General features: G+C 52.4%; 2 protein-coding genes across 16 annotated transcripts in view; one reads left to right on the plus strand and one right to left on the minus strand.

The window, feature by feature from the left end:
- NLRP7 (NLR family pyrin domain containing 7) overlaps window positions 1-12,581 on the minus strand; it is a 182,347-nt gene that overhangs the window by 54,689 nt on the left and 115,077 nt on the right. For 13 of the 15 annotated variants that reach the window (XM_079906907.1, XM_079906899.1, XM_079906897.1 and 10 more), the window contains one exon: window positions 4,298-4,459. The exons of 1 other annotated variant lie outside the window; for it this stretch is intronic. The gene's annotated coding sequence lies outside the window, so the exon portion shown is untranslated. Of the gene's footprint in view, window positions 1-3,321; window positions 4,162-4,297; window positions 4,460-12,581 lie in introns of those variants that run through there. One more of the 15 variants, XM_079906900.1, reaches the window with a different exon arrangement.
- On the plus strand, window positions 418-6,513 carry LOC307178625 (leukocyte immunoglobulin-like receptor subfamily B member 3). Its single transcript, XM_079906984.1, has 13 exons — window positions 418-653; window positions 813-848; window positions 1,032-1,316; window positions 1,464-1,766; window positions 1,994-2,290; window positions 2,561-2,863; window positions 3,530-3,577; window positions 4,284-4,391; window positions 4,645-4,780; window positions 4,866-4,903; window positions 5,128-5,180; window positions 5,963-6,127; window positions 6,205-6,513. The coding sequence occupies exons 1-13, from the start codon at window positions 620-622 to the stop codon at window positions 6,346-6,348; spliced, it is 1,950 nt and encodes a 649-aa protein (XP_079763110.1). The 5' UTR covers window positions 418-619; the 3' UTR covers window positions 6,349-6,513.

Below are 12,581 nucleotides of genomic sequence, written 5' to 3' on the forward strand. Positions count from 1 at the left end.
TAGTCGGCGTCGCCTCCCAGGCTCTGTCCTCTTGTCCCTCTGCTCACACGGGGTGGGCAGGAAAGTCTCCGTGATTTCGAAACTCACTACCTGCTGTACCTTACTCCGCGCAGAAGGATACTGAGTTCTATTTGTATTATTATCACTTTGTACTCTTAGGATGAGCCCTGAATTTCCCCTGAAGATCCCACCAAGGCACCTTCTAAGTGCTGGAGATGAGGAGACAGTCCTGGATTACCCGGGGGTGGGGGGGGGGGGGCGGCCACGTTACCACCAAGGTCCTGAGGAGTGAAGGAGTGAGGTACAAAGGTCAGAGCCAAGGTCAATGGGACTCAGAAGCAAAAGAAGGAGAGACGCGCCTGCGGGCTTGGAAGATGGGAGGGGCTGAGTCCGGGGACTTGGCAGCCCGCAGAAGGCCGCTGCCCACTCCAGCCTGAGCCCTGTGGAAACCAGTGCCAGGCTTCTGGGGAGGGGCAGTTCCCCTTCCTGTGGGGCTGCTGACGTGACAGCTCTGTGACGGGGAGGACCAGCCTCCCAGTGGACACACCCTCGGGTCTCCGTCCTGAGGGCACCGAGGTCTCCTCCATCTGCACCACCTGGACCACAGGGACCAGACGCCATGACCCCCAGCCTCACGGCCCTGCTTTGCCTCGGTGAGATGAAGGAGGGGGAGGGGAAGCCCCAGCCAGAGAGGGACCCCTCCCAACAGCCAGGCTGCTCTGTCAGGAGACCCCAGGACTCAGGAGGCTCACGGGTAGGAGAGGCGCTGCTCAGGATTCAGGGCGAACCTCTCACAGGGGTCTCTCTTCCAGGGCTGAGTGTGGGCCTGAGGACCCAGGTGCAGGCAGGTGAGTCTGTCCCCAGGTGTCCCACCTCCCTCCTGATCATGGGGACAAGGGGCCACCCCCAGGCAATGGGGTGGGGAACAGCAGTTCTGGGCTGAAGGAGGGGGAGTCTGGGAGGTTGGGGGCTGAGAGCTGGGGACCTGGGGGTGAGGATGTCTTGTGACCCAGCCTCTGATGTCCTTCCAGGCACTCTCCCCAAATCCACCATCTGGGCTGAGCCAGGCTCTGTGATCCCCTGGGGGAGCCCCGTGACCATCTGGTGTCAGGGGACCCTGGGGGTCCGGGAATTCCATCTGAATAAAGAGGGAAGCTCACCTCCCTGGTACAGAAAGCCCTCACTGGAGCCCGGGGACAAGGGCAACTTCTCCATCTCATACATGACACAGGACTACGCAGGGAGATATCACTGTTACTATCGCAGCCCCACTGGCTGGTCAGAGCGCAGTGGCCCCCTGGAGCTGGTGGTGACAGGTGAGAGGACACTCGGGGGTCCCAGCATTGCGCTCTGGCCTCAGGAAGGGGGTCTGCTCTCAGGGGTGTGTCCCTCTCACAGCCCAGCCCTGGGGGAGGACAGGGGCGTGTGAGCCCCATTTCACAAGCTCCCTCCTTCTCTCCTAGGGGCCCACAGGAAACCCACCCTCTCAGCCCTGCCTAGCCCTGTGGTGACCTCGGGAGGGACCGTGACCCTCCAGTGTGGCTCATGGGAGGGACTGCACGGGTTCATTCTGACTAAGGAAGGAGAACCCAAGTCCTCCTGGACCCTGGATGCACAGCGAGGCCCCTATGGGCAGACCCAGGCCCTGCTCCGCGTGGGTCGCGTGACCCCCAGCCACAGGTGGATGTTCAGATGCCACGGCTTTTACAGGGACACCCCGCAGGTGTGGTCGGCCCCCAGTGACCCCCTGGAGCTCCTGTTCCCAGGTGAGGAGGTCCCACCCTGGCCTCACGCACTTTTTGAGGCACGAGACAGATTATTAGATGCTTTTCTCCCAGGATTGTCCCAGATGAGAGGGTGGGGTGAGGGGGGAGCGGGGCGCACAGGACAGAGACACAGAGTGTGAGCGACAGTGAGGCCTGGGGACCAGGATGGGAGAAGGGGCTTCATGGGAGGAACCAGCCCCTACAGCCCAGGGCTGGTCTTCCCCCAGGTGTGTCTGGGAAGCCCTCCCTCCTGACCCCGCAGGGCCCTGTCGTGGCCTCTGGACAGAACCTGACCCTCCAGTGTCGCTCTGACGTCGGCTATGACAGATTCGCTCTGTCCCAGGAGGGGAGACAGGCCCTCCCCCAGAGCCCTGGCCGGCAGCCCCAGACTGGGCTCTCTCAGGCCGACTTCCCCCTGGGCACAGTGACCATCACCCACGCGGGCCGGTACAGATGCTACGGTGGACACAACCTCTCCTCCGAGTGGTCGGCCCCCAGTGACCCCCTGGACATCCTGGTGGCAGGTGAGGAGCCAGCGGGTCAGTCAGGGACCCAGACTCTGCACAGGCCCTGCCGGGGGAGCCCCAGCTGGTGATGCTGGGACCAGGCGTGAGGGGTCCCCAGGGAGGGAGGGAGGGAGGGAGGGAGACAGAGAGAGACGGGGGTGGGCAGGGAGAGGGAGAGACTCGGAGAAAACAGAGACAGACAGAGATGAGGGGCCTCAGGGAGGACCAGCTGAGTCGCAATTCGTAACCAGGGGGCGGGCAGCCCTTCACCCCTCTTCCTCTCTCTAGGGTGGTTCCCTGACACGCCCTCCCTCTCGGTGCAGCCGGGCCCCCTGGTGGCCTCAGGAGAGAACGTGACCCTGCTGTGTCAGTCAGGGAGCACAAAGGAAACTTTCCTTCTGTTCAAGGAGGGGGCAGCCCAGCCTCCACAGCGTCTTAGATCAAAGTACCGAGGTGGGCATTTCCAGGCCGAATTCTCCATGAGTCCCGTGACCTCAGCCCACAATGGGACCTACAGGTGCTACAGCTCACTCAGCAGTAACCCCTACCTGTTGTCACACGCCAGTGCCCCCCTGGAGCTCACGGTCTCAGGTGAGGGGCCCCAGCCCTGTCCCCTCTGTGTCCCTGTTGTCAGCTCTGAAGGTGACCCCCTTTCTAGGACAGGAGTGAGGGGGGCTCCAAAGGAGAGTCCAGGGAGGGTGATCCGGAGGGGGTCCAGCCTGCAGAGGGACGGAGGGAAACCAGACCCTCCCGTCCCTGCTGCTTCTCACGTCCGGTCACCAGACTTCTCAGATAGGAGGAGGGGGAAAGCCAAGGGCAGCCCCAGAGCAGAGACAGCACCAGAGTGTGAGCAGAGGGGGGATCCCAGGGAAGCCGCAGCCCCTCACCCAACTACAGGCGTTTTCCCAGGATCCTCTGGGGACACCACCACCCACACACAGGGCCCAATTCAAGAGCTGGTGAGCCACTGGGGCCTCTGCCCAATATGTGGACACCTGGCCCCAGGCCTGTCCCTTGAGGTCCTCAGCTGCTCTAAATCCTGACCCAATCTCAGCACAGCTTGTGTCCCAGGGGGGCTGGGAGTCAGGTAGAGATGCTGGAGTGACCACAGGCACCAGGAGCTCTGAGGCTGGTGGATGAAGGGTGGGGGTCATGGAGAGGGAATGACCCCTCGGGGCCCATCCTGGGGGAGGAGCAGTGGGCTGACGTGGGGAGAAGCAGCCCCCGACCCCCATCTTCTGTCCTGACCCCCGGGAGGCTCTGAAGTTGGGGCCCTTCCCCCCACGGAGCCAGGCCCGCAGACAGGTGAGTGAGGGTCTGTGGGACATGGTGTTGGGCCCAGGGGGGCAGGACTCAGTTATGCCCTTGGTTCAGGCACCTCTGGAGACGCTGACTTGGGCCCCCTTCCCCTGCCTGGGCCTCAGTTTCTCCAAGTGTAAAGGCAGAGAATCGTGGCCCGGAGCTTAGATTTCCTTCAGTTCTGACTTCTGGCTCTGACCCCCCAGGAGAGGAGGCCTCACAGGGAGGCCCCTGAGGATGTGACTGTATGGGGGCCTGTCCCCAGTGCCGCAGTGGTGGTGGCATTGTACGGGGAGGGGGAGGGAAAGATGAAGAGTCCACCGCACATAGCCGGCCCCTCCCCCAGTCCCTGCTGTGATGGGGGAGGGGAGGGTAACAAGGAAGGACCCTCGGCTCCAGATGAGACCCTCGGACAGGCCCGCGGCAAATGAGAAGCCCCCAGAGCACAAAGCTGGTGTCCACCTTGGGCGGGGCGCGGCAGGAGGACAGCTCAGGGAGCCCACAGCCCTGGGTTCCAATCCCAGCTCTGCCACCTCCAGACTGGGTCACTGGGGTTGGTGAATTCCCTCTCTGTGCCTCAGTTTCCTCATCTGTAAAATGGGTGGGGTGGGTTAGAGGAGATGAATGCACAGACCCCAGCACGAGCCTGCACACAGTAGGCGCTCAATTAAATGGCATCTTGGGCTCATGCATGACGTCACTGGTGCCCCAGGTCTCAAATGGTACCTGAACGTCCTGATCGGGGTCTCGGTGGCCTTCGTCCTGCTGCCCCTCGTCCTCCTCGTCCGACACCGGGTTCAGAGCAGACGCAGGAAATCGGGTGAGTAGGGAACAGGGTGACCCAGACCCCTGGAGGTGGTGGGCTTAGGGCACCAGCCGAAGGGAAACCTAAGAGATGGGCAAGGTCAGCTTAGAAAAAGATTGTCCAGAGTCTGAAACTCAAAAATCTAGAAAGAAAACATGTACTGTCAGCTGACATGTATAATTTAAGGTATTTTCCTCCTCTGCAATCTCATGAAGTGTTGAAACATGTACGCAAGTATGAGTTCAGGTCTCCTTCTTTCCTCCTGAAGCCCGAGTGAGGGGCGGGGGTCATAAGAGTCCCAGGGCCGAGCCTCTGTCATCTGCCCCAGCCCAGGGCGAGGCTGATTTCCACCCTCCCGCAGGGGCTGCAGACCCAGAGCCCAAGGACACAGGCCTGCAGAGCAGGTAACTCCCGCCCCGAAGACCCCCAGGCCCGCCCCGCCCGCAGCTCCCCCTCATTCTCCCCCTAACACGCCCGCCTCCTCCCCAGCTCCTGCCCAGCCGCCGCCGCCCAGGACCAGGCCCTCTGTGAGCAGAAGAGGACGGGGTGGGGGACACAGGGTTCTGGAGGCACCTGTGGCGGGGAGGGGAAGGCTGGGAAGGGGTGGGCTCAGGGGGTGCGGACTGAAACCCCACACTTCCCCTCACCCCTGGGTCTCAGTGGCCCCTTCTGGATGCACTGCGGGGGCTCCAGCCCTGAGGGATCTCAGGGGATCCCACCAAGCGATACACACCCTGTTCTGCCCCAGCAGATGCTGCCGTGAAGGACACACAGCCTGAGGACAGGGTGCAGCTGGACCATCCGGTGAGACCCCTACTCCTGTCCAGGCCACCAGAGACCTCCTTGTTGCCAAACTCAGTCCAATGGACACGTCTCTGTCCTCACATCCCAGCTCCAGCAGCGTCCCACACTGACCTCCCCTTCCGGGCTTCCTGGGTCGTCCTGCTGTGACTCCACCCCTCCTGCTTCCTTGTGACCTCATGGCCCCTCCTTCGGGGTCCCCTTTCCTGGCTCCCCGTCCTCTGTCTGACCTTCTGGCGTTGCAGAGAAGCCCCACGTCTCAAGAGGATTTGTGAATAAGTGAATCACCCAAAAGTCCCCAGGCCCCCCTTCCTTCATTCACCCAAAAGCGGTGCACAAGGAGAACGCATGCCCCCGGCTCCCTGTAGGTGCTGCAGGTGCAGCAGGGAGCTCACCTGGTGGGTGAGAGGTACTATATGTAAAGAAGCAGGTAGCGTCCTAGAATGCAACGTCCCGATAAGGAAAGTAAAGCAAGAGAAGGTGACAGAGTGCATGGTGGGGGGGCAGCAAGTGCAAAGGTCCTGAGGCAGGGACGTGCTTTTGCAGGAAGATGGCCGTGCGGCTGGAGCCAAATGTGCAAGGGAGATAACGTGTTAATACTGAAATCAGAACCGTAGAAAGAATCCAGAGGCTCCGAGGTGTTAGGAGGTCCCCGGAGTTTCCATCAGGAAAGTGACCTGACCTAAGGTTTTAAAGCATCACTCTGCCAACACAGTGGAAAGCTGACGGAAGGAGATCACAGTGGATCCAGGAAGTCCCCTTTCTGTCCTACTCTCTCCCTCCAGCAGAACAGGCAGGATGCAGACCCCCAGGAGGGGACGTACGCCCAGGTGAACCACTCAAGATCAAGACTAAGGCGGGGGGTGGCCACCTCTCCTTCCTCCCTGTCGGGGAGATTGCTGGACACGAAGGACAGACAAGCGAAAGAGGACGAGCAGAGGGACGGTCAGGTGGGTCCCATTCTGTCTGGGCCCCCAGGCTTCCCCCACCCCAACCACACACCCTCCCTCCCTCTCCCCCACCGCAGGCCGCCGCATCTGAAGCCCCCCAGGATGTGACCTATGCCCAGCTGAACCACTCGACCTTCAGACGGGAGACTGCAACCCCTGCCCCCCAGTCAGGGGAGCCCCCAGAAGAGCCCAGCGTGTATGCTGCTCTCGCCATCCGCTAGCCCACGAAGGACCCAGACCCCACGCTCCAGGGAGGAAGACTGCACGGACCCTGGAAGGCACAGGAGCTGCCTGCCCGCAGTGGACACCGCCTAACGACCAACAGACAGCCTGGACTCCCAACACAGACCACCAGGAGCCCCTGGGACCCTGTGGCAGTCACCTGATTCTACCCTCAAAGATAACTAATATCCTTACATTTGGGAAATAATGCAACAGACTTCTCAAAAATCAATATGTGAGTTGAATACCAAAATCAAAACGAAAAAAAAAACAAACAAAAAAACAAAACAGAAGTGGGAAAATGTTTTCAATGAATGATAATGTAAATAATACACATCAAAACATATGAAATGAGAAAATTAACAATCATGACTGAATATATTAGAAAAGGCTTTAAAAAAATCGATGACCTAACATATCATACCAAGACTTCAGGAAAAAATAGCAAATTATTTCAAATGAAGGTAGAAGGTGGGAATAATAATGACAAGGGTAGCTAATAATGAAGACAACCAAAAAGTAGAGAAAATCAATTAAGGCAAAAAATAAACTCATTCTTGAAAACATTCATGAATCCTAGCCACCACAGCCGAGGGAAAAAGAGAGAAGGCTCACACTTCTAATAGCATGAAAGGGATTGCAGACAGCACTACAAATCCTACAGACGTTATAAAGATAGTAACAGAACATTATGAGAAATTTGACGCCAACATACAGAAAATGTAGATGGAATGGAAATCTTCACGTGTACAATTTACTAAATGGATATAAGAATAAATGGAAAATCTATCACCTTATACATTGACTCTAATCCAAACTTACCCACGACTGAACTATATAGAATCTAACAAAGTCAAAATGAAAGAAATAGGAGAATGCTGGTTCCCGGGGTTGGAGCGAGGGGGAAATGGGAAGATATTGGTCAAAGGGCACAAGCTTCCAGTTATAAGATGAATAAGTTCTGGGGATCTAATATACAGCATGGTGGTTACAGCTAATCACACTGTATCCCATTCTTGAGTGTTTTGAAGAGAGCAGATCTCAAATGTTCTCACCAAAAAAAGAAATGGCGACTGTGTGATGGGATGCAGACAAATGCTGTGACGGTCATCACTGCCCGACGTGTAAGTGTGCAGTTCAGGCGGCTTCACTGGTGATTTCTTCCGAGCACTTATGTACTCGTGAAAGACACAAACACACGCACACACCCCCCCAAATTGCACAAACATTTCCCGAGAACAGAAAAAGAAGAAACATACCTCAACACATCAGATCAGGAAAATATTTACACCAAAACCTGACGAGGGAATTATACATGGGGAAGTCACAGGAAGATCTCTCACATGAGCTTAGATGGAAATCCCTAAATAAAGTGTACACAAATGAGATGTAGTGATATATTAAAAGGACATTACTTCATGACCATACTGTGGGGTTTCTTTTCGAAGGATAGAGTAACTTAAAATTTTAAAAATCTGTCACATAATGCAATACCTTAATAGAACAAATAAAAAATAATCACCTTAATAGATGCAGACAAAGCCTTTGATAAAATATACCAACAATTCCTGGTGAAAATAAAAACACATCAGAAATAGAAGGGAATTCCCTTTCATTGATGAGGGCATGTTTAACAACACCAGACGTCATTTGTACAGGTGAGAACCTGAGGTGCTTTCGTCTACGACTGGCAATGATCCAAGTATGTTCCGTATGACCACTTGTATTCACCAGGGCCCTGGAGGCACCAACCAAGAGAAACAAAACAAGGCGAGAAGCTCTGAAGTGGGTAAGAATAATATTGTATTACTAAGAGACTGCACAGCTGTGTTCGCAGAAAATCCAAAATAATGTAAAGATCTTCTACTCTAATTAAAAAGTTTTCCTGCATCGCTGCATACAAGGTCAATATATAGAATTCAACTGCCTTCGAGACTTCCGGTTCTGGATGGAGATGAAGTAAATGAATGTCTCCCTGTTCCCTGACTTTATACCAGTGACCTGATTGTATACTGCTGCCTTCCAAGAGCCATAAGATAATATATTTGGGCTGTTTTAATCCACCAAGTTTGTGGTAATTTGTGGGACAGGGAAACAATACAACCACTTGAATTTACTTTTGATTAGTGTTTGCATAGTAATTTTTCATCCTTCTACTTTTTTAATGTGGTAGAATATACACACCATGATATTCACCACCACTGAAACATCATTAAAGTGCGAAGTTAGTGGCCTTAAGTACATTTACCATGTTCGCAATCATGACTACTGTCCGTCTTCCAGAACATTTTCATAATCCCAAACAGAAGCTCTGTACCCATTAAGCAAGAACTCCCCATGCCCCCTGAGAACCAGGCACTAGTCATCTCCATTCAACTTCCTGCCTTAGGGAGTCTGGCTACTCTAGGCTGTTCGTGTCGGTGAAATCATACAAAAATGCGACATTCTGTGTCAGCCTTAGTTCACTCTGAATAATGTTTCCAAGGTTCATTCATATTGTTCACTCTTTTACTTTTAACCTATTTACATGTTATATTAGAAGTGAGTTTCTGGGACTTCCCTGGTGGTGCAGTGGCTGGGAATCCTCCTGCCAACGGAGGGAACACGGGTTCGATCCCTGGTCTGGGAGGATCCCACGTGCAACAAGGCCCGTGCGCCACAACTATTGAGCCCTCACGCCACAACTACTAAAGCCAGCGCACCTACAGCCCATGCTCCACAACAAGAGAAGCCACTGTGATAAGAGGCCCACGCACCACAATAAGAAGCCGGCGCACCGCAACAGAGAGTAGCCCCCGCTCACCGCAACTACAGACAGCCTGTGCACAGTGATGAAGACCCAACACAGCCAAAAATAAAGAAAGAAATAAATTTATTTTTAAAAAAAAGAAGTGAGTTTCTTATGGACTTCATAGTGTAGGTGGTGGTTGTTTTCTTAAACCAATCTTACAAGCTCTTTTAACTGCTGTGTTTCGCCCATTTACATATAATATTATTAGTGATAACACTGTTATTTAGGTTTGTCATTTTATGTTTTTCAAGTTTTGTCCCCTCTCTTTCTTGTTCTTCTATTTACCCTTTCCTGGGATTTAAAAACACTTTTAGCATACCATTTTAATTTCTCTATTGGTGCTGTAACTGTAAGTCTTTGACTGCTGTTGAAGGGGCTGTTCTAGAGATTATCAGGTACATACCTAACTTTACACAGTAAAGACAGAGCTAGTATTTTACCTCTTCAAGGGAAATGTAGAACCCTTACAAATCTATAGGTCTCTTTATTCTTACCCCTTTATGTTGTAGTTGTTTTATGTGTTCTTGCCACATAGAAGCCCAGGGCTGTGTCGGGGCCTATGGGGCCAGGTCAAGGTGAGTCAGCTGTCCCCACACCTCCTGCTGCAGCTCCACAACCACCACCCCCATCACCTGAGGGGAAAAGAGGAGGTCTGGGCTGACGGCGACCAGTCTGGGGACGGCTATGGAGTGACATCTTGGGAAACTGAGGCCATAAGGGCAACCCTGACACTTCAGGTCCACATCCTTTCAGGACAAATTGAAACCCCACGTGTTCATCTTTGCCTCCTGATTAGATGCAAATGAGACACTGGAGGTGCTCACCTCCAGGTACCGGGACTGGCATGTTTAGTTCCAGAGACTCATTCAAGATCAAAGAGATTACTTAAGCATTTCTGCATCTCCTCACCCATACCCTGTCTTTTTTGTTCTCAGGGGTAACTGACATTCTCAGTCCATCACAAAATAAGTCAGACGCCAACAGTGATGAGTAGCAGAAATGCTCAATTTTGGGTTGGGCTCCGAGGGTCACAACCTGTTAATGGAATGCAGGTGACCTGAGTGGACATATAGGGATCCTGGGGTGATTTGGGTCTGCTCTGACCTCTTTTTCCACAGTTCCTAGCCTCACACCCCCAAGACTACACAGTGGAGACTCTCATCCGGATGGGCATGGCCGGCTCAATCCTGCTGGGCCTCAGGATTCTGCTCTTTCAGGCTCAACACGGCCACGGAGGAGCCCAAGATGCAGCCAGGAGGTAAACAGAGGGAACAAACCCACCATTCGGTGAGTTCGATCCTTGTATGACTAGGAGGTTTGGGAGGCAGATCTGCAATATGAATTGAGGGAACTGTCTGCTGAGAATTTCACGGGGTATCAATGCTGGCATGCAGGAAATGCCTGGGTTCTTGCTGTAGAGACTCTTCCGTAATTAAAGTGTGGTAATTTCCCTCCTTACCATTATTGATTATTCTTGACTACTCCCCTTCTTTTTTTACTCCTGTGATTTGAGGCTACATCCACATCGCAGGTTTGGGTCCACACCTGAAGTCACCTTCATGCTCTGCCACTTTCTTGTAATACATTTTGCTTTATTTCTAATTTTCACACTCACTGGTGTGTGTTATTGACCTCGATCCCTTCAGCCTAGAACCAGAATGTTTTAAGCAACTGAGTAAATGGGTGAAATTCAGGTCTAGTTTAAAACACATAAATCCAAAACCATTTCCGAAAACCCTCTCTGGACCCCCTCAAGGCTTATTCCCCTCTAAAATGATACACGGAAGAGTTTCTGCCAAAATACCATCAGTTTGAATGAGCACGAGGTGGACTTCCCTGGTGGCGCAGTGGTTAAGAATCCACCTGCCAATGCAGGGGACAGGGGTTCAAGCCCTGATCCAGGAAGATCCCACATGCCATGAAGCAACTAAGCCGGTGTGCCACAACTACTGAGCCTGTGCTCTAGAGCCCGTGAGCCACAACTACTGAGCCTGTGTGCCACAGCTACTGAAGCCCACGCACCTGCAGCCCATGCTCCGCAACAAGAGAAACTACCGCAATGAGAAGCCCACGCACTGCAACAAAGAGTAGCCCTCACTTGCCACAACTAGAGAAAGCCTGTGCGCAGCAATGAAGACCCGACGCAGCCAAAAATAAGTAAGTAAATAAATTTATGAATGGGCGCAAGGTGTTTGAAGCGACAGCCAGGTGGTGAGCTGGCAAACCAGCTCTATGAAAACATCCCTTTTTCTCAGTGTTCTGATTTGTGTACATTATCTGTTGCTTTGGTAAATACTCCCTTCATGCCCGTTTCAAGATGCCCGTTTGAATGCACTGGATACACAGTTGGGAACAGCATCAACTTTCACAAGAATGAGCCAACTGTGGCACCTCGCAGATGACCCTGAGGTCCTTCTATTCTGTAGGTCATAGTAGTTTCCACCTCAATCTTATGCCACGGTTTCAGTGGAATTGTGATGCCCAAACCCCAGTACATTCACATTAGAGGTAAATAGAAAACAGGCATAATCAGTTGTGGGAGACACGCTGAGCCCGACATGAAGGTTTAACATAGGAGATGTGAGTCCAAGCAGGTCGGACACGCCCAGGTCTCTCACATGTATGCATTTCTCCCCTGCTGACCCCTTCACCTTTGCCCCTTAATGATAGTTTGGGTGAGTATAGAATGCCTCACTGACAGTTAATTCCTTGACTGTATTTCCCCATATCTTTTGGCGTTTTCTCCCTTCAATTTCCTTCCCTTTGCTGCGAAATAGCAAGACACATTTCACGTATAGACACGTGCACCCTAGCAATTGTAAGTTCTTGCTACATCTCTGTAAAAGACCAACAATTGGCCTTTCATACTGTCGCAGACATTGTCCTCACTGATTTCATTCTGAAATTCACGATATCCATGGGCCCTGTTCTTTCTACTCCTCATCTACCTCAACTTTCTAATTCCAGTCTCTCTGTACTGCATCCTAAACAAACTCCTCACTATTGTATTCCAAGTTCATAATTGGCTCTTCAGCTGTATCTTCTCCTTGATGGACAGAATATCTTGAGTGTATTAATGAAAGTATTATTTTTTACCTGTAAGGTGTTTGCCTAATTCATTGCTAAAATCCTATATACTTCTACAGTATAATCCCTTTTGTTGTTTCCAGAATTTATTTTCCTTCTTCAATTTTTCAGATGTGTAAACATGCTTAAATTAAAATGTTTCATATATTCCTAGTATTCTATCTCCTTGGATAGGATAATACAAGTTACTAGCTCTGCAGATAGCCTTCTTAGCACTTTTTCTCAGTATTAGGATTTATCTCTTATGTTCATTCCTAATGCTCAGCTCCCAGACACGTGATTTTCTATAGAGAGTTTCTCCCAGGTCTGTGCTGACATTCAGAGATGAAATGGGTGACTTCTTGTGGCTGCCCT

The sequence above is a fragment of the Stenella coeruleoalba genome (genome assembly GCF_951394435.1).
Source record: "Stenella coeruleoalba genome assembly, chromosome: 20".
Taxonomy (NCBI): Eukaryota; Metazoa; Chordata; class Mammalia; order Artiodactyla; family Delphinidae; genus Stenella; species Stenella coeruleoalba.